Below are 27,997 nucleotides of genomic sequence, written 5' to 3'. Positions count from 1 at the left end.
CTGATCCCAGAGGGAGCCCTGGAACAAGAGCAGCGCCCCAAACTTGTCTAGCCTTGAGGCGAGGAGCAGGCCTAGTATACCCAAATCTGCCCTTACAGGGTCTACTCTTGCTCTCCATTTTACAGAAGAAGAAACTGAGGCCCATAAAGGGGCAGGTGACTTGTCCAGGGTCCAGCCTTGATCCATGATGCGGATGAAAGAGACAAGTTACAAGGAAAAATCGTAAGTCTTTAAAAAATTTTTTTAAACTTTTATTTGAGAGACAGAGACAGAGCGCCAGTGGGGGAGGGGCAGAGAGAGAAAGAAGGAGACACAGAATCAAATCCGAAGCAGGTTCCAGGCTCCGAGCTGTCAGCACAGAGCCCGACGCGGAGCTTGAACCCACGAACCGTGGTGAAATCATGACCTGAACTGAAGTTGGACAGGTTCCCGACTGAGCCTCCCAGGCACCCCAAAGAGGTAATTCTTTAAAACAGAATTTCCTTTTGTTATTTTATTTTAAATTAAAATGTGGGGGCAACTTGGGCACCTGGGTGGCTCAGTCGGTTAAGCGTCCGACTTCGGCTCAGGTCATGATCTCACGGTTCGTGGGTTCAAGCCCCACGTCGGGCTCTGTGCTGACAGCTCAGAGCCTGGAGCCTGTTTCAGAGTCTGTGACTCCCTCTCTCTCTGACCCTCCCCTGCTCACGCTCTCTCTCTCTCTCTCTCTCCTAGAAATAAATAAAACATTTAAAAAAATAAAAAAATAAAATAAAATAAAATGGGGGGGCAAATGTGTGAAGGGAGTCAGAGGTATGAACTTCCAAATATTAAATAGATAAATCCTGAGAAGGAATGTCCAGCGGGGTGACCATGTATTGCCGATTTGAAAGTTGCTAAGAGAGTAGATCTTCAAAGTTCTCATCACAAGAAAAAAAATGTTTTTAAGGATGTGTGATCGTGGAAATTAATTCAACTTGCTATGGTGATCATTTGGCAATATATACAAATATTAAATCTGTGTACATCTGAAGCTAGTATGATGTTACTTTCAATTATATATCAACAAAAATAATATATGCTCAGTGTGAAAAATTCAAATTTGCCAAGTTCTGTGAAAGAAAGAGAAAACCCCCACCGTGCCCTTGGGAGAGCAGTTTGATATGCATCCTGCCAGGAATAAGTACACAGATGCAGAAGTGTGTGAGTGTGTGTGTGTGTGTGTGTGTGTGTGTGTGTGTATACACTTTATTTTACTAAAATGTGATTCTACTTTACATATATCTGCAAATTGTTTTGTTTACCAATTCTGCATTGTGAATGGAAGTGCAGCTTTATCCTCATAAATCTACCTCATTTTTCACCTTAAATGAATTGCCTTACCCCCATTCACATTTTTTGTAATATTTTTTCTTTTTTTCCTTTAAAAAACATTTTTATTGTTTTTATTTTTGAGAGGGGGGGGAGGGGCAGAAGGATTCTTAAGCAGGATTCACGCTCAGCGTGGAACCTGACACGGGACTCGATTTTACGACCCTGGGATCATGACCTGAGCCAAAATCAAGAATCGGACGTCTAACCAACTGAGCCACCCAGACACCTCAGTAACATTTTTTCAAATTTGTGGTGAAATGTCAATTTACATTTTTCATTATGCTCTATTACTGCAGTATGTCATTCACCTAAGAACATGCATGAAATGCACTAATTTTAGGTGTGGAGTTTGGTTAATTTTTTATATGGGTAACCACCATCCAGGTCATCCTGGAAGGTTCCCAAGTGCCTCTCCAATCCATCATTCCGTTCCAAAGAGCTGTATGTGTTCTACTATCTTCACAAAGGTTGTCCCCCACTTTACAAAATTATATATTATTTTCTGTCAGTTTTGATAGGGGATCTTAATCCCTCAGCATTGCAAGTTTGTTGTTTCTTTTAAAGGAATCTCTACGCCCAACATGGGGCTTGAACTCATGACTCTGAGATTGAGTCACATGCTCTATCAACTGAGCCAGCCAGGTGCCCCAGCAAGTCTGTTTTTTTTTTTCCTTTCATTAAACCTTTTATTTTGAAATAATGCTAGATTCACATGCAGTTGTAAAAAGACAGAATTGAAAGCATATGTTCATAGAAAAACCTGAATGTGAACATTCATAGCAGTGTTGTTTAGAATAGTCAAAAGTTGAAACCATCCAAATGCCTTCCAGCTGATATACGGACAAATAAAATGTGAACTGTCTAGGGGCGCCTGGGTGGCTCAGTCGGTTAAGTGTCCAACTTCGGCTCAGGTCATGATCTCACAGTTCGTAGGTTCGAGCCCCACATTGGGCTCTGTGCTGACAGCCAGCTCGGAGCCTGGAGCCTGTTTCAGATTCTGTGTCTTCCCTCTCTCTCAGACCCTCCCCTGCTCACACTTTCTGTCTCTCTCTCTCTCAGAAATAAATAAAAAAAATTAAAAAAAAAAGTGAACTGTCTACGCAATGGAATATTACTCAGCCACAAAAAGGTATGAAATATTGAAACATGCTAAACGTGGAGGAATCTTAAAAACATGACACCAAGTGAAAGAAGCCAGACATAAAAGATCATGTATTATATGAGTCCATTTATATGAAAGGTCCAAAATAGACCAATCTAGAGACAGAAAGTAGATTAGTGACCTGGGGGGCTCAGTTAGGTGAGCATCCAACTTCGGCTCACGTCATGATCTCACGGTCCGTGGGTTCGAGCCCCGCGTTGGGCTCTGTGCTGACAGCTCAGAGCCTGGAGCCTGCTTCGGATTCTGTGTCTCCCTCCCTCTCTCTCTGCTCCTCCCTGCTCATGCACTGTCTCTCTTGCTCTCAAAATGAAATAAAACATTTAAAAAAAATTTTTTTAAGAAAGTAGATTGGTGGCTAGCACAAGGTGGGGGAAGGCAAGAATAAGAAATGACCGCTAATGGGCACAGTTTCTTTGTGAGAGTGATGAAAATATTATGGAATTAGATAGTGGCGATGGTTGTATGACTTTGTGAATATACTAAAAAACACTGAATTGAACACTTTAAAAGGGTGGTTTATGGTTTATGAGTTATATCTCAATAAAGCTATTTTTAGAGGTGCCTGGGTGGCTCAGTCGGTTAAGTGTCCAACTTTGGCTCACGTCATGATCTTGCGGTCTGTGAGTTCGAGCCCGGCATCAGGCTCTGTTTTGACAGCTCAGCCTGGAGCCTCCTTCAAATTCTGTCTGTCTGTCTCTCTCTCTCTCTGCCCCTCCCCTGCTTGTGTTCTGTCTCTCTCTCAAAAATAAAAATAAACATTAAAAAATTGTTTTAATAAAGCTATTTTTTAAAAAAGGAAGAATAGGCGTCCTTGGGTGGCTCAGTCCACTCAGATCATGATCTCACCATTCGTGACTTTGAGCTCCGCATCGGGCTCTGTGCTGACAGCTCTGAGCCTGGAGCCCGCTTTGGATTCTGTGTCTCCCTCTCTCTCTGCCCCTCCCCTGCTCACATTCTACCTCTCTCTCTCTCTCAAAAATAAATAAAACGTTAAAAATAAAAAAGGAAGAATACAGAAAGACCTGCTTCTTCCCCTGATACCAACATCCTACGCGACTGTGGTACAATATCACCACCAGGAAGTTGATATTCATACAATCAAGAGATTTTATTCAGATTTCTCTATTTTTACACGCACTCATTGTGTCTCATAGAACTCAACAGCTCTGCAAGGGGGAGATGACCTCCCAGAGGAGACTCAGAATGAGAAAGGGCTTCGCCCCAGGTTGAAATTTTGCGTGTGGCATGAGGTAGGGGTCAAAGGCCGATTTGGTCCACAGTGGATGTCCGGGTGCCCCAGAGCAGTTTTTTTAAAAGACCTAACTAAGCTCACACAGATAAGCAGGGAAGGCACGGGGATTCCAACCCAGATCCTTCTGACTCAACACCGGAACCGTCTCCTCGTTCCCTGTGGGCCTGTCCTGAGGGCCAGCCAGCTGAGTAAGCTTTGCCCTGTCAGCAAAAAGCGTTGCCAAAGGACGCAGGGTGGGAAGGCCCAGGCCAGCTCTGACTCGCTTCCTTCCTACAGGGACGATGAAACATCTCACTTTGCCTCCTGCCTGCCCCGACCCCACCTATTTTTATTTTTTCCTTTTCCTGCCTTCTTCCAAGGGGAAAGGTGGGTGTCTTAGCTGCGTGTGCATTCCCTGCGCAGAAGATCCAGCATGTCTTCCAACGTGGAAGTTCAAGCTCATGCCCGTGTCCAGTGCCTTTGTCCGCTGGGATATCTGGGTGGGAGGCTCCCAGGCCACCCTCAAACCTGCCCCGTGCCTCCAAGTCTCCCCAAATCGAGGAGAGTCTTCATCAAAAACCCAGACATCCAGGAGCCTCCCTAGACTCTTCTCCTCTCTCACCCTCCAGAACATTCCCCGCCCTGGCCAACTTCTCATGATTGTTCCCCCCACGTCTCCCAAAGGCAGGCTGTCTTTTCCCCAAAGGCTGCTCTACCTCATCTTTGGTCTGGGGATGATCCGGGATCCAAGAGGTCTGAGGGCCACAGTTGGTGCCCAATCAATGCTGAACGAAGCCATAGTTATACTCTGTGCTTCCTGCCACCACCCAGTCCCTTCTCCTACAAAAGCAGCCACAGGGAGCTTTTGAGAACTTAAAAAAAAATACACCAATTTACCCTCCTACTCAAAAGTGGCCTGTGGCTCCCATCATCCTAAAATAGAGCCCATTTACTCCCTACAGCCCTGTGAGGAGGCTCAGCCCCTGCCCCTCTCCCTGGCCTTCTCTCCCTCCCTCTCCCCCTTGTTCACCCTGCTCCAGCCTCAGCACCCTCCCTGGAGCTCCTCAAACACACCCGGCTCCGTTCCTCAAACATGCCCAACTCCTTTCCACCTCAGGACCTTTGCACATGCTGTGCCTACCACCTGGGATGCCCTTCCCCCCTGATCTCAGTGTGCCTGACTCTTTGCCCTCTTTCAGGTCTCAGCTCAAATGTCGCTTCCTCAGAACAGCCTCTCCCCATGCTCTCTAGGTCATCTCCCATTTCCTGTTTAATTTCCTTCTCCGTACATATTGCCAGGTGACCTTTCCTTATTTATATATTTGCCTTTTATGTTTATTATATCCCCTACACCCAGCCCAGAACCCATGAGGTAGTTATGCATTGACATTTATTTGTAGAATGAGTGAGTGAATGAATGAATGAATGAAAGGACGAACAGATGCAGTTAAGGGACCAGAAATGATAAGAACCCCTTCTGAGGCCCAGATTATTTATCCCTTCCCCAGTTTGGAGATGGGCACCTCTGGAAGCAGCCAGGAGGGCGTGGGGGGTGAGGGCACACTCAGCTGGATGTAGCCCTGCGCTCAGCTGGCTTCACGCCCGGGGCAACCCCAGTGCTCTGAGCCTCAGTTTCCTTCTGGGAAAAACAGGCATACTAATCACTGTGACCTCTCCCACCCTCCTCCTCCACCTGGTTCGGGCCAGGGCAGGGTCTAGGCGTGTCAGCTGCTGTCATCCCTGGGGAGCTGGGAGGCCTGGGAGCCACGGCTGGTGCCTAATCAATGCTGAAGGCCTCCTGGTAGATCTTAGTTTGCAGATCTCCTGGTGCGTCTCTCTGCTCCTCCTTCCCTTCCCCCAGAGGGGATGCGTCATCTCTCTGCCCCCCCATCCCTCAACTTGGGAGAACTTGGGGGATTGGGGCCTTGGGGGCCCCCACCCCTTCATGGAAGCCCAGATGGGGCAACTGAGGCTCAGAGACGCTTCCCTACCTGTCCAGCAACACCTCTCCGGGCCTCTTGGGTACAGGTGGAGGATGGGCCCAGGGGGCTGAGGCTCGAGGGAGGTTACCTTGTCCACCCAGAGCGGGGAGGGTCAAAGCCAGAATCCTCCTAATATAGGGGGGTCCAGTCTGGCTGTGCGCCCTGCCGGATGAGCGCGAAAGCAACCAAACACTGCTGCTTCCGAGTGCTGAGGAGTGCCAGGCGCGCGAGGGCCCAGGCTGTAGGAAAGAGAGGATTCTGAGCACCTTCCATCAGATGCCCGGGAAATCCCTCCTTCCCTCCCTGTCTTGTTCCTCTCTCCCCTCCCTCCTTCCGTCCGTCCGTCCGTCCTTCCTTCCTTCCTTCCTTCCTTCCTTTCATCCCTCCTTCCTTTAAGCATCAACGTGAACTCATGGATTTTTGACACATCTGCTGGGTTTCCGTCCCACAAGGTCCCACTCATTCAGGTTTACTTGTCCCACATGGAGCTAGCAGGCCCCCAGCCTTTGCCCCTTTGACAGACCCTTAGCAGCTTCCTTGCCTTCTGGTCTCACAGTATACTTCTGGCTCTTCTGGCCCATCTGCTGCCCAGATAATGGAACGAGCTCTTCCTCCAGGAGCCCCAGCCTCTTTCGTGGGAAGTGAGACCAGAGCGGGCATGAGGGGTGCTCTCTGCTACGGGTCTGGTCCCTGTTTCCAGACCTTTTCGGTGGAGTGAGCTGAAGCATGCTTTTCCTTTGTGGAAGGGAATCCCTTCTGTGTTCCTGCTGATTTTCCAAAATTATTTAGGATTGCAGGATTTTACTTAACCCCCTTGCTTTTATATTTGTACCTTTCATCTGACACTGAAAACCCTGGTTGCTAACATTAACAAAATTACTTATTTGCTTTATCCAAAACAATACAGTAGTTTCAGAATAGCAATGTCAGTATTATTACTAAGGATTGTCTAAAGCAGCTTAAGATTTCTTTGTAATTCTTTCTGTCATTGGGGTAAAGCTCACCAGGGAACGTGCTGTGTGAACCACGCACAGTGTTCAAATGATCGCGTTTTAAAGTTGCCTGAAGTAATTCCTGTTTGTGGCATGAAACCACCAACTCAAAACCAGAGTTAAGTTAATTTGTCTCTCTTTTTTTTTTTAGTATTAAAAAAATATTTGTTTATTTGCTTTTGAGAGACAGAGAGAGAGTAAGTAAGAAGGGACAGAGAGAGAGAGAGATGGAAACAGAGAATCCCAAGCAGGCTCTGTGCTGTCAGCACAGAACCCGATGTAGGGCTTGAACCCACAAACTGTGAGATCATGACCTGAGCCAAAACCGAGAGGTGGACACTCAACTAATTGAGTCACCCAAGTGCCCCAAATTTGTCTCATTTTTATACCCTTCCTGAATCTTCCTGTCCAATAGACACCGAGCTCAATATGGCTGCTTCAGCTCCAGCCTTTATATCTGCATTCCAGGCAGCAGGAAGGAGGAAGAGGTAGAGGTCAAAGAGGGTACTCTCTGTGTAATTTTAACTCGTATTTCTCATTAGAGTGTGTTTCCAGGGCAATTGGATTTATTTACCATGATTTCTTGCTTTTTTTTTTTTTTTAACATAAGGTAGTTGATTTTCTTACCTGCTTTTTAGAAACTATATATTAGGTACATTAACTCTTCGTAATATAGGTTACAAGTATTTTTCCCATTTCATCTATCATTTTACATTGATAATGACATATGCTGACACACAAAACCTTTGTTCTATTTTACATATTCACTGACACATACATACTTTCCCTTGTGAATTCTGGGCTCTGAATGATCATTAGGAAAGCTCTCTTCATTCCCAGACAGTAGAGGAGTATACACACATTTTCTTCTAGTGTTTGTAAGGTATGTGTTTACAAGTACATCTCTGATCCATTAGGAATTATCCTACTACACGTCGTAAGGTATGGACCCTATTTTATACATTTTTGTATTGCTATGCAATTGGCCCAGCATCCTTATTTCCTCTCATAGATTTGAAACTGGTGGGGGCGGGGGGGAGAAGCTACCTTGCCAGTGTGGCAGCATTTGAGCTGAGTGACCTGAAGGAACAGCTAGTCAGGAGGAAGAGCTGAGGGGAGGAGCTTCAGGCAGAGGGAGCATGTGCAAAGGTCCTGAGGTGAGAATATTACCCCTCGTGAGGACTAACAGGGATGTCTGTGGCTGAAGCGGAGCGAATGAGGAAGTGTGGAGGGAAAAGAAGGTGTAAAGGAGAGGTGTTTGCCTTTATTCTGAAGCCTGCAGGGCACAGCCCTGGGGCACGAAAGGCCCCCTCTGGCTCTGGTAAAAGGTGCCATTTGTCAGATGCAGAGGCTGAGAGAATCTAGGGAGAATGGAGCGCAGACAGGGGGCGAAGGTCGCGGTCCCGGTTTCCCTGAAGAGGAGCTTAGGCCAATGGCCTCCTCCCCTCTCCTACTGCATGAACCGCGTGGGCCGGCAGCCTCATCTACACCCGCTGTCTGGAGTTGTCAGAGGAGGCACCGCAATTCACGCGCTACCGCCAGCGGCTGGCTCTCCGGATCCGACCGCAAATTTATTCTCAACGGCACAAATGTTCTCCGCCCCTCCCAGGCCCCGCCCACCAGGTGCGACTCCACCCGACCCCGCCCACCAAAGGGCAATCCCCGCCCCCTAAAGGGCAATCCTGAGGTTCTGCTTTACCCGACGCGAGTAGCCCTGCACCACCCGGCGAAGCTCCGCCTGCCCCGCTTGAAACCCACACTCCAAGCTGCGCAAGGCCTCAGCACAGGTGCGCCCCATCTCGCCCCGCTAGAGCCCCTCAGGAGTTTCTGGGTTCAAGTCCTCTCCTCGCTGCCCCCAGTAGTGTGGCCCTTGACGCCCCCGCTGATCTCTGTGCCTCACCTTTCCCCTCTATGCAGTGGACATGAAAATAGCCTTACCCCCAAAATCTGCCCCTGCACGTTCTTGCCTGTGACCTCAGGCGTGTCCTTTCACCTCCCCGAACCTCAGCTTACCCCTCTCTAGGATGGGTGCAGGTCGCACTCGCTCTTCAACACCCTGCCCCTCGTTTCCGGGCTGTGTGAGCTTTGGCAAGCATCTTAACGGCCTCTTTGCCTCAGTTTATTCACTGAGAGTGGGCTGTTGAGAGGGCGAACTTTGAGGGTACAGGTTGGACCCTCAGCATACAGCAGGTTCTGGATACATGTTTGAGGTTGTTGGGGCAGTTGGTCCAGGAGGGGAGATGCAGGAAACAGGCTGTGGAGGGTGGGGGTGGGGAGTGGGGCGCTGGCTGAAGGCAAAACCGGTAGGTTGAGGTCCCAGGGCGGCACTGAACCTCAGTTGCTTTATCTGCAAAATGGGCCTGTGAGGTTGTGGTGAGGCCAAAAGGGAATCACCCATGCGGGCTTGGTGACAGCACAGAGTAGGTGCTTTAAAAACGAGGGCTTTCCTTCTTTTTTTTTTTTTTTATTTTTATTTCTAGGAGAGAGAGAGACAGCATGAGCAGAGGAGGGTCAGAGAGAGAGGGAGTGACAGACTCTGAAACAGGCTCCAGGCTCTGAGCTGGCAGTCAGCACAGAGCCCGACGCGGGGCTCGAACCCACGAACCGCGAGATCATGACCTGAGCGAAAGTCGGACGCTCAACCGACTAAGCCACGCGGGCGCCCCACGAGGGCTTTCCTTCTGGGAAATGTCAGTGACATCTGCCATCTCCAGTTTGGCCACCCTTACTCCAGAAACATTTATTGTTGGCCACTGCCTCAAGCAGACCTAATGTGCTCCAAGGGCCTGGAGGGCTGGCACCTTAACAAAATCAAGTTTAAAAAATAAATAAATAAAAATTTTTTAAAAATGTAAAGGTCTATCCAGAGACTGTTAACGCTGATCAAGTGATCGCAGGAGAGGGTGACCCTTCTCCCTCCTGCCTGGTCCCCTGCCAAGCCCTACTCCCCAGCCACTCAAGGCCCAGAGGTCCCTCCCTAGGGCCAGGGCCCCCAGTTTGTCACCTCCCACGACACCTTCTTTCCCTTTCCTTGGGGAGCTGTCCACCTCCCACATTCTATGTGATTAAATGCACACAGTTCATTTGCCCTCCAGCTGTTTATGAAGATAGAAGTTGCGGGGCGCCTGGGTGGCTCAGTCGGTTAAGCATCTGATTTCAGCTCAGGTCATGATCGCATGGTCCATGAGTTCAAGCCCCACATCGGGCTCTGTGCTGACAGCTCAAAGCCTGGAGCCTACTTCAGATTCTGTGTCTCCCTCTCTCTCTGCCCCTCCCCCACTCACACTCTGTCTCTCTTGGTCTCTCAAAAATAAATAAACATCAAAGTATAAAGATAGAAGTTGAGGGAAATGCACACGCAGAGGTGGGTAGGAACCGTGTGCAGTACCTCCCGCCCCGGGAGCACCACACTTCACCTTGCCAGGTGCCTTTTTCTGGGTGGATTTTGCTTTTCCTTTCCTGGCTCTGATCCCACTCTGCTGATACCGGCTGGGGTTGTGATCTTGAGGTTGTGGGATCAGGCTCTGTGTTGGGCTCCATGGGAGCCTGCTTGGGATTCTCTCTCTTTCTCTCTCTCTCTCTCTCTCCCCTTCCCCCCTCAAAATAAACAAATAAACTTAAAAAAGAAAGTGAGCCTTGGCTGACAAATGAGGTACAGTAGAAGTCCACTGTGGCTGAAGAAAGAAAAAAATCTAGAATGAAATAAGCCATCATATTAGTAACAACGATTTTTTTTACATTTATTTATTCATTTGAGAGAGATGGAGAGAGCGCACAAGCAGGGAAGAGGGAGAGAGAGAGGGAGAAAGAGAATCCCAAGCAGGCTCCTCACCACCAGTGCAGAGCCCAACGTAGGGCTCGAACTCACAAACCATGAGATCATGACCTGAGCCAAAGTCGGACGCTTAACCAACTGAGCCACCCAGGCTCCCCTAGGTGTTGATTTTATTCTAAAAATTTCATTAAATCAATAGATATTTATGGAGCACCTGGTGTGTGCCAACCCATGCCAAGGGCAGGGACTGTGTCTGAGTTTAGTTTCTTTTGCCAGGGGCTTTTTAACTTACCAGTGAGCACCAGGCACATCATAAGTGCATAATAAAAATTCTTCAGGAAATTAAATGCTACGACGAGGGAGCTATTTAGATTATTTACATTACATCTGTGTTTTCTGAAACTGTTTTTCCACTGAGCAAAAATTATTTCAGCAATCAGAAAGCAAACATGTAGGGGCGCCTGGGTGGCTTAGTCGATTAAGCGTCCGACTTTCGCTTAGGTCATGATCTCGCGGTTGGTGGGTTCGAGCCCCGCGTCGGGCTCTGTGCTGGCTGCCAGCTCGGAGCCTGGAGCCTGTTTCAGTCTGTGACTCCCTCTCTCTCTGACCCTCCCCTGCTCGCGCTGTCTCTCTCTCTCTCTCTCCTAGAAATAAATAAAACATAAAAAAAAAAAGAAAGCAAACATGTAAAGATGCTTCTATTAGAAAATGTACACGTCTATGTCCCGTGCCCTCCCCGCCCCCCATCACGGCCCCTTGTCCTCCCAGCCGCTCTTCCTTTCCTCCAGCCTGGCTCCTCCTGGCTTCTCATCAAGAGCAGGGTCTGGAGCTCCTGGAAACTGTGCAATTAAGATGAGATGGAGAGGGGCGCCTCACCCTCCTCCCCTAGAGCTGAGTATGAGGTCATGTGCTCCCCGGCACCGCCTGCCCTGTAGAAGGCGCCTGATTGCAGCCTGCACATACTGTCTTCCCTGTGTATGCAGTTGGCGCCCAATGTGTGATCTTGCTCTTCCCCTCAGTGGGCTTCCTCCCCCCAGCCGGGGGTCAGCAGCCTCCTCTGTGACCTCCTTTGAGGCTACTCAGGGAAGCAGATGTTTCCGTCTACTCGAAGGCCTGGGATTTCAGCGATAAGTCCAGGGCCAGCATCAGAGCTAACACGTGGGAGAGAAAGGAAAGCTGGACAAGGCGGAAAGAGGGTTATTGAGATGGACTTCCTCCCTGAGGCCCTGGCAGGGATATAAACTCAGGGCCTGTGGACATCCCCAAAGAAATAATGATAGTGCTGATGACAATGTCATTTGTTTACCAAGCACAGCCCAGGATACCTTCTGCATCATGATAACAAAGAATGTATTAAAATCAGTCTGTCGAAAGCCTCCCGTGGCTCGCCAGTGCTATGAGGATAAAGCCTATACTCTTTGCTGAGGCCAGTAGGGCCCCTTGTGACTACCTACCCATATGCTCTGCCAACCCTCCCCTAGTTTCCCTCCAACTCACCCAGTTCCAGCCACATCCACCTCCTCGATGACGGTGCTCCAAGGAGCTGAACACGTGCCACCTCAGGGCCTTTGCACATGCTGTTCCCCTGAATCACTACTGAGTCAGAGTAACCTTCACTGACTGCCCATCTTTGCTTGTTGCTTTGGCTGGTTTTCTTCCCTTTGCAAAATGCTGTCAGAAGTTACGGGGCACCTAAGTGGCTCAGTTGGTTAAGTGTCTGACTTCGGTTCTCACATTTCATGAGTCTGAGCCCTGCGCTGACAGCTGGGAGCCTGCTTGGGATTCTTGCTCTCTCCTCTCTCTCTGCCCCTCCCCCGCTCACACTTTCTCACTCTCGAAATAAATCAATGTTAAACAAAAATAAAATAAGAGCACCTGGGTGGCTCAGCCGGTTAAGCGTCTGACTTCGGCTTAGGTCATGATCTCATGGTTCGTGGGTTCAAGCCCCGCGTCGGGATCTGTGCTGACAGCTCAGAGCCTGGAACCTGCTTTGGATTCTGTGTGTCCATCTCTCTCTGCTCCTCCCTCGCTCATGCTCTGTCTGTTTCTCTCAAAAATAAATAAACATTAAAATTAATTAATTCATTAATTTAAAAAATGAGCATGAGGAAACAGATGAAGAACCCCCATCTACGGAGAAGGAAACCACCAGAGCGGTTCTCATTGCATCCATGGAGATGGACTGTCAGACCCCTGGAGTCTGAGCCCAGACTGTACCAACTCTGCTTTCAGGCAAGTGAATGCCCTCTTCCCCCTCCCTATGGGTAAATAAGCTTCCAAAAGCTTCAGAGAACAGGGTCTAGTCCCTCAGACCTGGGTTTGAGGCCAAGCTTTTCCTCTTTTAATTGGGGAAATTGGCTTAAGCCCCCTGAGCCTCAGTTTCCTTTTCTATAAAAACGGAGTTAAAGGCGGGGCCGTGGAGATGCCTCCTCCCCCACGGTCTCTTTGTGCCTTCCCACACTGGGCAACAATTGGGCCCCTGAGAGGCCGGGCCCTGGGCCAGGACTCTAAGGCACCCCCAGTCTGAGACTGGGACAGAGCTGGATACAGACACGACTGAGTCCTGTGGGGGGCAGGGTTGGGGCACTAGGGGAGTCTGGGAAGGCTTCCTGAAGGAGAGGGTGTCAGGCTGGCATTTCAGGTCATAGGCAGGGCTGACTGCGAAGGCTCAGTGATGGGGTTAAGGGTAAAGGTTCAGAGATGGGGTTCAGCTGCTTGGCCAATGGCAATGAGGAGCCAGATTCTCCCTCTGAAGCCTCCAGCAGAGCCAGAGAAGCTACCAGAGCAGGAAAGTGAGCAATGCATCTAGTTAAGGGGCCCCCGGCAGTGGAGGCTGGGGCGAACTGGTGTGGGGGCCTCCCCGAGTGGCCCATGCTGATTCTCCCCTATGCCTAGCGACCAGGAATGGCCTCCCCTAGCAGACTGAGGGAGGAGGCAGCAGCATCTGAGTCACCGGGTTCCTGTAAGAACATTCGGCCCCATGTGGGCTGTCACCAAACGGGAACACGGCCCCCGGAGCCCCTCCGTGTTGCCTTCCCGGCGGCTTCCCGCTCTCTGTTCCCACAGCTGTTCCTTTAAGGCCACAGAAGGAGAGTAGGAGGAGAGGGCAGGCAGGCAGGAGGGCATGTAGGAATTTGGGAGCTTGGGGGCGAGGGAACTTCCCTGGCTAAGGGTCCAGTGTGTCCTGGGGCTGTCTGAGGCTTGGACTCTGTCTCAGATGAGAAAATTGAGGCTCAAAGGAAGGGAAGGTCTGTCCCCTTTCTGTACACGAACAGATACCTGATTCTCTCTCAAGAGCTGAAACCTGGCCTGGAGCCTGCAAGGTAAATCTGATCATGTCCCTTCCTCCCTGTCTCCAAACTCTGTCATGGCTCCCCAGTACCGTTGGGGTGAAACCCACACACCACACCACTGCTTATGACATCTTATCTGGCTCCTCTGGCCTCCTTAGCCTTCAGTAATCCCTACTCTCTTCCCATTCACTTCTCTCTGGCTACCCTGGACCCTTACTCTTCCTCCAACCTACTCAGCCTGTCCCCACCTCAGGGCCTTTGCATATGCTGTGCCCTCTGCCCAGAGTACTCTTTGTGAATTATTATCCCCATCTGAGTCCTCAGGAAAGGTGCAAAGAGAGGAGTTCACATGCTCAGTAACATGCATCAAGTTGGTGGAAGTCAGGATTTGCACTCGGGCTCATGTGATGATCTACTCAAGCCCTGTCCCACCAGTGGGACGTTTAAGAGAGGCCTCCGAACCAGTGCACCGTGGAGCTGGATGACTCTCTGCGCCTCTAGTTCTTGCTGCCTCCAGCTAGGTGCCAACGGCCCTGAGGCCTTGGGCCCAAACCCCGCTGCTCAGGGAGCTCCTGGGCCAAACTCACCCCTAAGTCTCCAAGCGTCCCTACTGATGTGGCCGCAGTTTTTCCGCCCCACTTTCTGCCCTTCGCGCAGAAGGATGGCAGAGCCTTCAAGGACGACACAGCCAAAAATAATCGGGCCCCGACCTACCTCCCAAAAGTGGGGCAGCCCCGCCCAGCCACCTGGTACCACGGAGGTAATTAGTGCATGTGGCAAATGAGGGTAATTAGGTCTGTGGGAACCAAACCGCAGATCCAGGTTTGGAGTTTGGAGGGGGCTCAAGTGCTGCCTACCCCCGCCCCCACCCCTCCCTGGTCCTGGGAGCTCACTTCCATAGCCCAGCGTCAGACCCCTCCCCTTAGCCCTTTCATGCCTTCCTGGGGGCAGCTTGTCTAATGGATTAACTTTGTCCTTGTGCGGAAGTTGAGTTGGATCTGAATTTAAGGTGGGATCACTTTTCAAGTGATGAAAAGTCACCAATATGAAGTCACCAAATTCTCCTATGCCATGACCCCCATGCATCCACCCCATGCTGGGAGATGCCAAGCTCAAGGGAAGCCTCAGCCCAGCCCTTGAGGTGCCTTCAAGCTGGGGGAGTCAGAGCTGGACACAGACACCCCTAGTCCATAGGGATCAGGGTTGGTTAGAAGGAGGGAGTGTGTTGGGGAAGGTCTAGAGGGAGACCTGGAAGGGCTTCTCAGAGAAGAGGGCATTGAAGGTGGGACTTTGAGGGATGAATAGGAGGTTTTCAGGAGGATACGTTCTGGTGGCTGGCCCAACTGGCCATGGCTGGGGAAATGGGGGGAAAGTGGAGGAGTGTGGCTGGAGGAGCATATAAGGGCCCCAGAGATAAAGATTTAGAAATTATCATGCCAATTTGGACCTACTTCTATCCTTGAAAGCTCATGCCTAGTTGGGATCCTTCAACCCCTGAAAGAAAATCTTTAAGAATTTGGCTCAGGATCAGAACCACATGCTCAGATGGCCAAGAATAAATATAGTGTTTATAACAACTGGCATTTGTTAAGCTCCTGGGGTCATGCCCTTTTCACACAAGCACTTGGTGGATCCTTATAGGAAACTTCAGAAGTGGGCACCATTTTTATGCCCATTTTATAGATGGAGTGACTAAGGCACAGAACGGGGAAAATGTCTTCTTTAAGGCCACGCTGCTGGTAAGAGGCAGGGCTGGGAGTCACTCCCTGGTCACGTGACTCTGGAGACCAATACTGGGGCCTGGGGACCCTCTCCTTCCTGAAGCATTTAAAGAGTTACTGCTGCAGGTAAGGACTGACCTGACCTAGGTGCTGGGGACAGAACCACAGAAGAGGTGGATGGGAACCAAATCATGTCATGAACAGATCTAAGTGGCCCATGTCATCCATACCATAAGACTAGGCATGTGGCTTTGGGGAAGAGGGACAGACGTCCCCTGATCTGGTGGGCTAGGAATCCTCCAGGGAGGAGAGACCATTTAGCTTCAGTCCTAAGGTGGGTCAGATTTAACGAGGCAGAGGCCAGAGACGAACCCGTAAGAGCCACTCTGCAAACGCAGCTTCCCTACAGCCAAATGAACTGTTCTACTCTCTGCTTGATCCCTTCTGTGACAGGAAGTTCATTTTCTCATATCCTCTCTCGGCACCAAGGGAAAGCTCTCGCTCCTAAGCAGCCACCCTGGAGTGGTGGCCTCTGCCCACACTGTCAGGACATCCCCTGGCAGAAGGGGTCTCAGGCTGGGGTGGAGGTGGTAGCTTGGGGCTGCCGTTCTTGGGGCAGTCTATACCCAGGGGAGAATGAGGACTTGCTGGTGTTGCCTGGATTCTCCTGCCTCCTCCCTCTTCCCCCAACCCTGCAAGCGCCAGCCCATTCTCCAGGTGAAAAAGTGAGGTCCATACTGACAAAGCCACTCACACAATTTGTACTTGAATAATACACCTTCAGGTCACGGCTGCTCAAGATGAGCCTATCCCAACCCCTTCCGGAAGCCTGAGCGGGGCTCCAGGAAGTGATTCAACTCTCCACTCTCTCTCATGTCCTTGTCTTCTGCCCACACAAGGGGTAAAGCCTGCCTTGGCCCCTCTCCTGGCCGCCCCCACAGAATGGCCACATGGCCGTGGCGCTGCAGCCGTCCAGCACTCAGCACACACTGAGTGGCTTCCAGAAGCCTCGGCCCTGTCGGCACCTTTCCCAGTTACTTAATTTTTTTTTTTTTTTTTGGTAATAAGGAAAAGTCACTCTTTGCACAGAACAGACGGTATTTTCTTTGTTCCCCACAATGTTCAAAGCATTTTGTGGCTTCAGGCCTGAAAGCAAAGCCAAATCCTTTGCTTGTGCAGATGCCTCGTGAAGTCAGAAGCATCTGGGGAAACTGAGGCTCAGGCTCAGTTTCCCTAGCAGGGATGAGCAGTTCCTCTCATACTGGGTGAGGCTGGGGCCCCAGGATGGGCCAGTCCTCCCCAAAATGCCCAGATCTGGCCACGACCCAAGTAATAAACAGGTAACACAGATCAGGGGTCCCACAGAAAGTGATGCGGGCATAGCGCAGAACACAGTGAGATCGCCTGCATGCTCAAGATAGTGAGAGAAACTTCCAGGCCGGGGGTGGGGGGTGGCAGGAGTGCTGAGCCTGGAATGACAAGGTGGAATATATGCCTGCAGAAAGGGCTTTCCAGGTGGAGGGAGCAGGTTGGGCAAAAACCCGAAGCGAAGTAAACCCTGACCTTGGCCTGGGAATAAGTCTCCGGAAACGACACAACCAGTAATTCACCTAAAGCTAATTGGAAGATAGCTCCCAGCCCAGATGTACGATTCTCGTCAGGGAAACAAATAAAAGAACAGGCAAAAGAGACGGGACAGAGAAGGTGAAAAGCAAAGCCTCTGAGGTGGTCGGCAGGTTCCAGCATGGGGTTCAGGCAGCTCTTTCTGCGCGTGGCTCTGGTACCCCAGCTTTAATGAACTCGCCTTTTCGCACCAAAAACAAAACAAAATATGAGGTTCAGAACCTTAGGGAACTGCAGGCCTGGGTCCTGAGGAGCTGCAGTGCCTCTGTCCATGAAGCTGATGGCACTGTGTGACTTTGGAGGACTCCAGAGGAAGGGCAGCCACGGGATTGACCAGTGGGCCCCACAGGTGGACTTGGGTCTGGGGAGGCTGGGCTCAGCTCCAGAAGGACCCTCTCCTGGCAAGTGCATGGAGGGCTCCCTCTGACCAGAGATGGCAAACCCAGGCCTGAGGGCCTCCAGGGGGTTCACTCATTCGGTGGGAACCGGGCCCCAACATTCCCTCTGCCTTAAGTTGTGGGACCCCACGGCATAGCAGTGCTGATAATCTAACGGTCGTTGGTGCTGTGGCCGTCCTCTTGTGGGAGACAAAGGGTGGACGAAGCCCTTCCCCCACTGGGGATCAGAACTGGGTGGGAAGTCAAGCAGGAAGGATTCTGAACAGTGCACCCCTGATTAAGCCTCGTTAAGTGCCTATTGTTTGCCTCTCTCAGCCTCTTCCAGCTCTGCCGGTTCCTCTTTCACTCATTACCTACTGAGCACCTACTGTGTGCAGGCACCCACCTCTGTGCGGCACAGGTGCCCCTGCCCCAGGATCCCTCAGGTGGAGAGGGAATCCCATCAAAAGCAGAAGGTCATGACCTCAGGCAGTGAGAGCCCTGGCAGCAGTGACCTGGAGGGTCAAGGCCACCCCTGACAGGACGATGAAGCCACATCCTCCATCTGTCTCCCGTGCCCCTCCCCCATCTTTCTATCTCTGGGTCTCTCTGTCCCCATCCCCACCCTGTCCCTCNAGCCCGACTGTCCGAGCCTGCTCCGGGGACGTGGGGGCCCCCGAGGTTCTAGGGCCAGGGGGAGGGTGCGGGAGTCCCCGAAGTTCTGGACACGGAGGCTGGGGGCGGCTCGGGGAGCTCCGAAGTTCCAGGGCTTGAGAGGGCGCAGGGGCCGCGAAGTTCCGGAGTCGGGGTCGGAGAGGGCACAGTCCGAGGTTCCCAAAGTTCCAGTCATGGCGTTGGAGGAGACTGCGGTGTCCCCGACGTCCCGGGCCTGGGATAGGGAGTCGGCACGAGGGGATCCTGAAATTCCGGACCCGAGGCTGGAGAGGTGGCAGGGAATCCCCGAAATTTGGGAGCTGGCGGTGGCGCGAGGGATCCCCGATGTTCTGGAGCTGTAGTTGGAGAAGGCGGAGAATGTGTCCCCGAAGTTCTGGACCGGGAGTTGGGGGGCGTTGCGGCGGTCTCGGAAGTTACCAGGTCGAGGGTGGCACTTCCCGAAGTTGGGGCGCGCATTGGGCGCCCCGCTTCTGACGCGGATGGGAACTCCTTCCTTACTGAATATCAGGCCCCCTGGACTGGGGCGCATGGGGTGGGGCTTCGCCCCCACACGCGATTGGGGATCCTGGGCACCGGGCGGGGTCGGGGCCTCCTTCGGGAGCCCCGCGGCCAGCGGCGTCTGAGGCACATGACTAGTTGGTGAGTAACTTTCCCCAAAGCTGCAAGTCTCGGCAGGACTGTCAGGGCCGGAAGGGCTTGTGTTCCTGGGACCCTTGCACCCTGGAACCCTGCTTCGACCCAGGACCCGCTCCCAACCCAGGCCAGAGCTGCCGCCCCTCCCCCACCCAGGGGCTCCGGTTTCAGACCCTGTGACCAGGGCAGCAGCTGCCCAGGACAGGGTGGGGGGGCATCCCTCCTCTGACCAAGGAGGCCGTTCCACTGGGGCCTCCCTTCCCCCACTTTGCCACCTCCTTCCCCCAGGTCCCCCCTGGATCCCCTACAGATCCCCCTGGCGCAGGTTTTGGGGACACAGAGGTAAGGGTCAGGAATTCCCCAGGGCAACTGTTCCTGGTTTCTGTGGGGTTGTGGCTAGAGGAACCAAGAGAGGCTGGGGAGCCCCCTCTCCCAATCCCTGGTCCCACCCAGCCCTGCCCGGTATTGGGATTGAGTGGTCATGGGCGATCTGGTAGTGGGCACCAGGGTAAACTTGTTTGGCTACATCTCATCTGTTTAACTACCCTGGGAGCTACCTGGGGATTGTTGACTCCAAGATGTGCCTCTGCCCTCGGGTGGAAGCCAGGGTGTCTCTCTGTGGGTTCGGTGGGGGGACTGGTGTCCCAGTAGGTACCCAGTGATGCCCTAAATGTTGATAGAGATCCTGGTTTGGGGAGTGATGAGTGAATGTGGCAGAAAGTCCCAAGCAGGATTTCACCTTGGCCCTTCTCTACCCAGCCCCCAGATTGAGGGGGTTTCTCTGGGGTTTCAGTAACCAGCATGCTGAGAAGCTTATGCTGGGCTATTAGAGGCCACCTGGCTCCTGCTCGAGGTGTTGTGAGAGCTTCCTCCAGATGGAGAGGGACAGGGTCTGCTTGCTCTGGGTGATCTGCTAATTCTCTCACCTTTTTGGCCGAGGTTCTATGAATGGTGTCTGTACCTGGTGGTGCGCCCTGAGGTTGGACCCGCTCGGTGTCCCTAAGCCTGTCCTGGGGAGACACTCACAATCCCCCCTCTCCCCACAGAGCCTGAAACCGCAGCTCCTGTCGTCCTTCTGGCTGCCTCTCGGAGCCCACCCAGCCCAGCCTGACCAATGTCCACAGCCAGGTGAGTCCCTGCCTCCCCAGCTTGGCCCTGAGTCCCCTGGGGGATACCCAGCCCCGCTGAGAACCCTCTCCCCATGCAGGGAGCAGCCCATCTTCAGCACAAGGGCGCACGTGTTTCAGATTGACCCGGCCACCAAGCGGAACTGGATCCCAGCGGGCAAGCACGCGCTCACTGTCTCCTACTTCTATGATGCCACCCGCAATGTCTACCGAATCATCAGCATTGGGGGTGCCAAGGTCCTGGCAGGGCCTGGGTGGGGTGGCAGGCTCAAGGGGTCTCAGCATCAGGCCTGGATCTGGCCATTGCCTTGCGTGCCTGGGGGCTGGGGTTGAGGGGGTAGCCCTCGATCAGTCTCCCTCCTGAAATGGCTCAGACCAAGGACCTCCTAGGAGTTAAGACAAAGTGACACGCTGGGGGTTTCTTGGTCAGTATTTTCAGTCTCATCAGCCTTGAACTTCGCTCTCCCCAGGCCATCATCAATAGCACTGTCACCCCCAACATGACGTTTACCAAAACCTCCCAGAAGTTTGGACAGTGGGCAGACAGTCGCGCCAACACTGTCTATGGCCTTGGCTTTGCTTCTGAGCAGCATCTGACCCAGGTGGGCTGGTAGGATTACATGGTGGGAGGGATGGAGCTGGGCCTGGGTCTTCTAGGTATACTGGGGCCTCTGGGCAGGTGCTGGGTTTCCATCTTCCCAGCTGTAGAACGGGTATCAGAAAAAGCCAGAAGCCCCTTCCTGGTTCCCTGGTTCATGTCTCAGCTCTGCTGGCCACTTGCTCCAATTTTGGACACACCCTACCCTTCTCTGGGTGCCAGGGATGGGCTGAGAGTGCCCTCACGCACCCTGGCACTACTTCATCATCGCCTCCCTCCGCCCTCTGCTATCTCTAGGCTTCAGTATTGTCTCATCCATGTTTCCCTGGATGGTTAGTGCTTTCTGACTCCTAATGAGATTGTGAGGATTTTCTTCTCTTCTAGAAGCTTTAATTTTCCTTTCAAATTTAGGTCTTGAATTAATTTCTGTGGGTGGTATAAGGTAGGAGTGTTTTTTCCCACTGAGTATTCGGTTGCTCTTAGACTGTTTTTTGAAAAGATCATTCCTCTCTCCCCTCACCCCCTTACCCCCCGCAATGAATTGCACTGGCCCCTTGGCCCCAATCAAGTGACTGTGTGTATATAAATATTTTCTTTAAAAAATTTACTTTCAAACTAAGGAAATGTATTTTAAAATGAAAAACAGTGAGTGTATCCTACCCTAACTGGAAAACTGGTAAATGTAAACATTGGTTCAGTAAAAATGAGAAAAGGGTGATTTATTTGCTCACTGACTACAGGGGCCTCTAAGAGGCTCTGAGCCCAAGACCTGCTTTCTCTCTGTTATAAAAAGATATTCACAAGTGTCCCGGCATTAAAGACAGCGTGCACCTGAGGCTCTCCTTGCTGAAATAAGCCTGACTGAGAGGAAAAGGGGATCCCTTTTTCAGGGTGCCTCTATGTAATACATTTACGTGAACATCCCACCTTCCACCATGATACTCAGTCTGATTGCTGGGGACATTTTCTTTTCTTTTTTTTAATGTTTTATTTATTTCTGAGAGAGAGAGAGAGCGTGAACAGAGGAGGGTCAGAGAGAGAGGGAGACACAGAATCTGAAACAGACTCCAGGCTCTGAGCTAGCTGTCAGCACAGAGCCTGACGCAGGGCTCGAACCCATGACCCGTGAGATCATGACTTGAGCCAAAGTTGGATGCTTAACCGACTGAGCCACCCAAGGGCCCCTACTGGGGACATTTTCTAAGCCTTCTTACCACTCTTCTAGTTCATGAGATGAGAGCATATGAGTGGCTCCTAAAGTCCCCTCCAAAGTGACAGGGCTGGTGCTGGGGGTGGGGGTAGGGGGTGCCCTAGTGGGGCTCTGGGAGAGGGGGCTGGGTTTTCTTTGATTGTTTGTTCTCTCTCCCCCCCTTCCCCCAGTTTGCTGAGAAGTTCCAGGAAGTAAAGGAAGCAGCGAGGCTGGCAAGGGAGAAATCTCAGGATGGGGGGGAGCTCACCAGTCCAGCCCTGGGACTCACTTCCCACCAGGTCAGTGTCCCTTGTCCCATGCCTGCCAGTCACTCAGCTGATATCAAGGGTCCTGGTGCTGTGCGAGTGCCCACGACCAAACACTCACAGATCGTGTGAAGCTAGACCTGTAGCAGAAGCCTTGGAGGAAAAGTGTCAGGAGCACATTCTGGGGGCCTGCCTAGCCTTGGATCAGGGGAGGCCTAGAAACAAGCTTAGGGGCACCTGGGTGGCTCAGTTGAGCATCCGACTGCAGCTCGAGTCATGATCTCAGGGTTTGCGAGTTCAAGCCCCTTGTCAGGCTTGCTGCTGTCAGCACAGAGCCTGCTTTGGATCCTCTGTCCCCCTCCCTCTCTCCTCCTCCCCCACTCGTGCTCTCTATTAAAAATAAACATTAAAAAAATCAGCTTTAGATGGCAGAGTAAAAACCTGGAGGTTTGAAATGGCTAAGTAGAGGGGCAGAGTAAAAGAATTGTCCCTGGGCACTTTCCCCTATTAATTTATTCAGCATAATCTACTGACCACCTACTGTGTGGAAAAGAGGGTTAGGAGTTGAAAAAGTAGGCTGGTCCCTGCCTTCAGGGCTCATGGTCCAGGCCTGGGAGGGGGATTCGTAATGAATTCAGCCTAGTAGAAGGCTTCCTGTCAGAATCTTAGAAGCATGTTGAAATTTGGCCCCAGGGAAGGGCATTGCTGTGAGGGAATAGCCTAGAGATTTCACATTGCCCTGACTCCCTTGCAGATTTTGAATATCTCAGTGGGCTTATTTAGACCAGCCTGCATCAAGTGTGCTCCTGGGGGCCTGGTGAGAAGCCAGGCAGTCCAGGTCAGGATACGGTGACGGAAACTCTGACCCAGGGGCCATGGGGAGCCAGAGAAGGTGGATGAGGAGAGGAGGGGCGTGCTCCCATCCCAGTGCTGGAAGAGACCCCTGTCTTCAGTCACAACCCCAGTAACATCGGCCCTGACCTCAGCCATGACCTAACTGGTCCTTGACTGAAGCCGCCCCCCAGTGTGACCCCGATTCTGCCCACGCCCTTAGGTGCCCCCGAGTCCTCTCGTCAGCGCCAACGGCCCCGGTGACGAGAAACTGTTCCGTAGCCAGAGCGCGGACGTCCCCGGCCCCGCAGAGCGCGAGCGGCTCAAGAAGATGCTCTCCGAGGGGTGAGGGGGGTAGGGCCGGGCATAGGGCGTGGCAGGACCACTGGCGCGGAGAGGGGCTTCTCTGAAGCCAAAGGGCGACGGGATCCGACTGTACCCACTGCCCGGGGGGAAGGGAGGAGGCCGACTCGGATCCCGCCCCTTTAGGAGCTGACCTCGCCCCGGGAATGTGCTCCTCCTTTGACCACGCCTTCTCGGGACTGACCCCGCCCCTACCTCGCCCGCTCCTCGGGGCTAACCCTGCCTCTTCTACGCCTCCCCGGCCAAATTCTAAACCCCCAGGTGCCTCCCCACCCTCACCCTGTTCAGAGCACGCCCCGATGGGCTGGCTCCGCCCCCCGTTCCGTCTGTCTCCCAGAGCCGACCCCAGGCACCTACTTTGACCTCGCCCGAGACAGGATCAGGCTACCCCTCGACGTCCCCACCCATGGCCCGGCTCCCAGCCCCGCCCCGCCCCCAGCCCCGTCCTGCCCTGCCCCCAAACGCAGGGCTGCCTGGCCCTGCCCCAGCCAACCCCTGCGTCCCTGCAGCTCCGTGGGCGAGGTGCAGTGGGAGGCCGAGTTCTTCGCGCTGCAGGACAGCAACAACAAGTTGGCGGGCGCCCTGCGAGAAGCCAACGCCGCCGCCGCCCAGTGGCGGCAGCAGCTGGAGGCCCAGCGTGCAGAGGCTGAAAGGCTGCGGCAGCGGGTGAGGGGACCCCTCCCTCCCAGAGACTCTAATTGCCCCCCTGGTAACTGTGGAGCCCCTGCCTCCGCCTGTCTTATCCGTACTGGGTTCACTGGATGCGTGATCTCGGAAGGCTATTTCCCCGAGCCTCAGTTTCTTGTTCTGTATTATGGCTCTGAGTACTGTCTGAGTACTGAGTACTGTCTGAGTACTGTCAAACCCTAAAGTCCTACCTGCTCTGAGTTGGTAGCTGGGATCAGAGGGGATGAGTGCCTACTCGCAGGTGTGACTGAGCAAGGGACAGTCCCCAGGGGTCAGGAGCTGACATTCCTGTCCACACAGGTAGCAGAGCTGGAGGCGCAGGCAGCCACCGAGCCACCCTCAGTGAGTGAGAAGGAAGGGCCAGGCCAGTCATTGGAGCAGCTGGAGGCACTAGTGCAGACCAAGGACCAGGTGAGCGCGGAGTGTGCGTCCCTGGGCTTCACCTTCCCTGACCCCTCACGAGGGAGCCAGGAGCCCCGGGATAGACCCTGGGAACTTTTCTCTAGGAGATCCAGACACTGAAGAGCCAGACCGGTGGGCCCCGGGAGGCCCCGGACACCACTGAGCGCGAGGAGACGCAGCAGAAGGTGCAGGTGTGTGTAGTTGCCATGGGGTGGGGTGTCTGCACAGACGCAGCCAGCCCCCGTTGGGGACAGGGCTGGGATCTTCCTGGCGGGTCCTGGGCAGCTATGTGCCTCCCCAAGACTGTTTCTTCACCTGTAGGAGGGGTCAGGAAGAGTTACCTAAGGTTGTGAAGGCTTGGGAAGCCCAGGTGCATGGAAAGCCTGTTTGCAGCCAGTGTTTTGTAAAGGACGATTATCAGTACAATTTTTCGTATTCTTTCATTGAACAAGCAGTTTTTGAGTGTCTGCTGAATTCTCATGCTTGACCCCATTAAGTCCTCACACATCCGCAGCCTGAGATCAGGAGACTGTATCTGAACCCAAGTCTGATGGGCCAACGAGTGTGGGAGAGAGTTCTGGGGGAGGGGAGAGAGAGGAGACAGGAGTCGAAGCAGGCTGTGCACTGACAGCAGGGAGCCTGATGCGGGGCTGGAATTCACAAACTGTGAGATGATGACCTGAGGCAAAGTCTGATGCTTAACTGAGCCATCCAGGCGCTCCTGGCCTGGCTTTCGCTGAAGACTTTACCTGAGAAACGTTCATGGGGCACGTTCCATGAGTCCCATAGGTGAAGATGTTAAAGGATCTGGTGACCCAGAAGAGAGAAGTTGGGGAAATGCTCCCTCTTGTCTCCTGGGCAGAGTGCACGGCATGTGCAAAGACCCTGAGGTGGGGAGACACTCAACATGTTCAAGGAACCACAAGGAAGCCAGCAAGGCTGAGCTGAAATGAACAAGGAGAAGAGGGAGAGGTGTGGATTTCAGTCACAGGAAGGTTTTGAGCAGAAGGGGGTTGTGATCAGTTCTATGACGTTCAGATGGGCCAGGGGCACAGGGAGTGTCTTGGGCAGAAGCTGCAGGGAGGCCAAGACTAAGGAGGCCCGGCCCAGCCCAGGGTGGGGTCTGCTGGGATGACACGCAGATGCTGGGTGCCCCAGGTGGGGCTGGTGACCCTTAAGACTTGTTGGGGCCTCAAATCCTGCCTGTCCTCTCCCTGCAGGACCTGGAGACCCGCAACGCCGAGCTGGAGCATCAGCTGCGGGCGACGGAGCGCAGCCTGGAGGAGGCGCGGGCCGAGCGGGAGCGGGCGCGGGCTGAGGTGGGCCGGGCCGCACAGCTGCTGGACGTCAGGCTGTTTGAGCTGAGCGAGCTGCGAGAGGGCCTTGCCCGCCTGGCAGAGGGCACGCCCTAACCTGGCCACAGGGTCTGCGTGGGAGCGGGGCCTGCACGGGCTGGTTTTATACCATGATTCCCGCCCGGGGCACGAGCCGGGCCGCAGGCGGCACAGTGGGCCGTTCACCCTGGCAGGGACTGGGAGCCCAGCTCAGCCCGGGGAGGGCCTGGCCATAATGCCCCAGCTGGCCCTGGCCGCTCACAGCTCAGGGGCTATTTGGGGGGCTTTTCATTGTGTAGAATTTCTAGAATCCCCAGGGCACGTGCTGGTGCCCACATTACATTTCTAAGAGTGGCTGTGCACGTGTGTGTTGTGTGGGTGCCCAGGCATCTAACCGCCGTCCCTGGACCCCCTACCTGCTTCCTCTGCGATGCACCTCAGCCGCCCTCAGGCTGTGGAAGCCTTAGAAAACCACTTGACAGTGAAAAGAGGAAGTTTCAGAGCTGGAGGAGCACGCCCAGGCCACAGAGCCAGGAGCCCCGCTCTACCCAGCATAGCTGTCCCCACCCCCCTGGGCTCAACTCATTGTCTGGACCAGTTTGCCCTCAGGTGGCCCTTGGTTAAGCACCCCCTCCCTTTACTCTGGCTACAAACCCCAAATTCCACCAGGTGGGCAGGTAGGGAAGCTCCTAGAACACGGTAGCGTTCACTATACATGGGAGTCATCTCACTGAACCTGATGGCCATGTTTGCAGAGTGTGCCATTGTTGTGCCCAGATGAGGAAACTGAGGCCCGGAGAGCGTTTCTCAAACCCAAGGTCACCTGACCACAATGGTCAGCACTGCAGTTCAAAGCTCCGGGCCTGGCCCAACGGGAATGGAGAACTGGGGGTGGGGTGGGGGTGATGTTCTAGGGGACTCGGGAAGCATCAGCAGCTGAACCCTCCTCCCCTGCCCCCACTCCCACAGAGTCAGACCCGGGAAGCGGAGAGACTCATTTATTGAGTGAGTCCTGCAGGCAACACACCTTGGCTCTGGGGGCCTGATGGCACCCTGCACCCCCTACCGAGGTGACCCTGAACCCGGGTCCCTGTGTGTGGAGTTGAGCCACACCTCGCAGCCAGTGTCCTTTCCTCCTCTGCAGACTGACTCTTGGCAGAGGCTGAGAAGGGGCCGCAGGGCGGCGAGAGCTGCGCAGTGCACCGCGTGGGCGTCCATGGGTTCCAGCGACAAGGACGCAGCAGGCCCAGGGGAGGGGAGGGCCCCTCTGACCCTCGGTTCCATGAAGGAATCCCAGGCTGGGCAGGTGGGGGCCGCACGGAACTCAGGACTGGCCCTGGGTGGGCGCTGGGGCCGAGGGGCCTTCGGGAGGGGCCCTGGGAGGACGCGCCCTGCGGCCCGCCCCGCCCGCCTTCTGCCGCTGCAGCTCCCGCTCCACCTTCTCCTTGAAGCGCCGGTTCTTCTGCTTGATCTTGGCCAGCTCAGCCTTGCGTTTGGCCTCTAGGTCGGGGTCCTGGCACGGGGAATAGCGTGAGGTGGCTGCGCTGGGCCCTCGGCCCCCTGGCTCCCCTCCCCCCGCCCCTGCCAGCTCGGTCCTCACCTTCCCCTCCAGGATCAGCTGCTTCCGCTTGTTGATCTCTTTCTTTTCATCGAAGTTGGCCGCTTCCAGTTTCTGGCCGGTGGGGAGTGGGAAGAAGAGGCTGTCTTGGGGTCCCTTGTCTCGAAGGGACCCCCAGGGTCCCAAGGCCTCAGATACTTACAATCTCACACTCCCTCCGCACCACATTGACCTGCGTAAGGATCTGCAGCACCTTGGCCTCCTCCACTGAGAGCTCCTCCAGCTTCTTCTCTGTAGGGGCGGGAGGGGGCAGATGTGACAAGTGGAAGGATTTTGGCTTCGGAGTGAGCTCCCCAAGCAGTGGGGCATGCAAGACTAGGTCATGTCAGATAACGGTCAGGTAAGCAAGAGCGGGGATTGTAGACCTAAAGAAGATAGACTATTCTTTTTTGTTGTCAGCAGCACTAGGATTTGACTGGAAGTTTTGTGGGTTTTTTTGTTAATGTTTTATTTATTTCTGAGAGAGAGAGAGAGAGAGACAGCATGAGCAGGAGAGGGGCAGAGAGAGAGGGAGACACAGAATCGGAAGCAGGCTCCAGGCTCTGAGCTGGCTGTCAGCACAGAGCCCGACGTGGGGCTTGAACCCACAAACCATGAGATCATGACCTGTGCCGAAGTCGGACGCTTAGCCGACTGGGCCACCCAGGCGCCCAAAACACTGTCCTTTAAAGTGCAGAGGTTCCTGAGTTTTAGGACAGTCTGTGCAGTGATTATAGATTTTCCAGTGTTTCTTGGTCTGGGCTACACATTAAAGGACCCCAGGGC

General features: G+C 53.4%; 2 protein-coding genes across 3 annotated transcripts in view; one reads left to right on the top strand and one right to left on the bottom strand.

The window, feature by feature from the left end:
- The first annotated feature begins 63 nt into the window (after positions 1–63).
- HOMER3 (homer scaffold protein 3) lies at positions 64–25,970 on the top strand. Of its 2 annotated transcripts, XM_077777262.1 has the most exons (10): positions 66–222; positions 19,864–19,945; positions 20,025–20,181; positions 20,415–20,546; positions 21,923–22,030; positions 23,052–23,173; positions 23,701–23,857; positions 24,179–24,289; positions 24,385–24,471; positions 25,501–25,970. In XM_077777262.1, the coding sequence occupies exons 2-10, from the start codon at positions 19,932–19,934 to the stop codon at positions 25,690–25,692; spliced, it is 1,080 nt and encodes a 359-aa protein (XP_077633388.1). In that variant the 5' UTR covers positions 66–222; positions 19,864–19,931; the 3' UTR covers positions 25,693–25,970. The 2 variants fall into 2 exon arrangements, with proteins under 2 accessions (XP_077633389.1, XP_077633388.1); XM_077777263.1 differs by lacking the exon at positions 21,923–22,030 and having other exon boundaries at positions 64–222.
- A 624-nt stretch (positions 25,971–26,594) lies between these two features.
- Positions 26,595–27,997, bottom strand: part of DDX49 (DEAD-box helicase 49) — a 7,010-nt gene continuing 5,607 nt past the window's right edge. Inside the window, exons 11-13 of the mRNA XM_077777239.1 lie at positions 27,375–27,463; positions 27,215–27,286; positions 26,595–27,127 (exon numbers count right to left, since the gene is read on the bottom strand). Of these exons, the coding sequence (XP_077633365.1) occupies positions 26,939–27,127; positions 27,215–27,286; positions 27,375–27,463 (350 nt within the window). The 3' untranslated portion in view covers positions 26,595–26,938. The remainder of the gene's footprint in view (positions 27,128–27,214; positions 27,287–27,374; positions 27,464–27,997) is intronic.

Source organism: Crocuta crocuta, unplaced genomic scaffold (assembly GCF_008692635.1).
Source record: "Crocuta crocuta isolate KB4526 unplaced genomic scaffold, BGI_CrCroc_1.0 scaffold77, whole genome shotgun sequence".
Classification (NCBI taxonomy): domain Eukaryota; kingdom Metazoa; phylum Chordata; class Mammalia; order Carnivora; family Hyaenidae; genus Crocuta; species Crocuta crocuta.
This window is presented reverse-complemented; position numbering and strand designations above follow the sequence as displayed.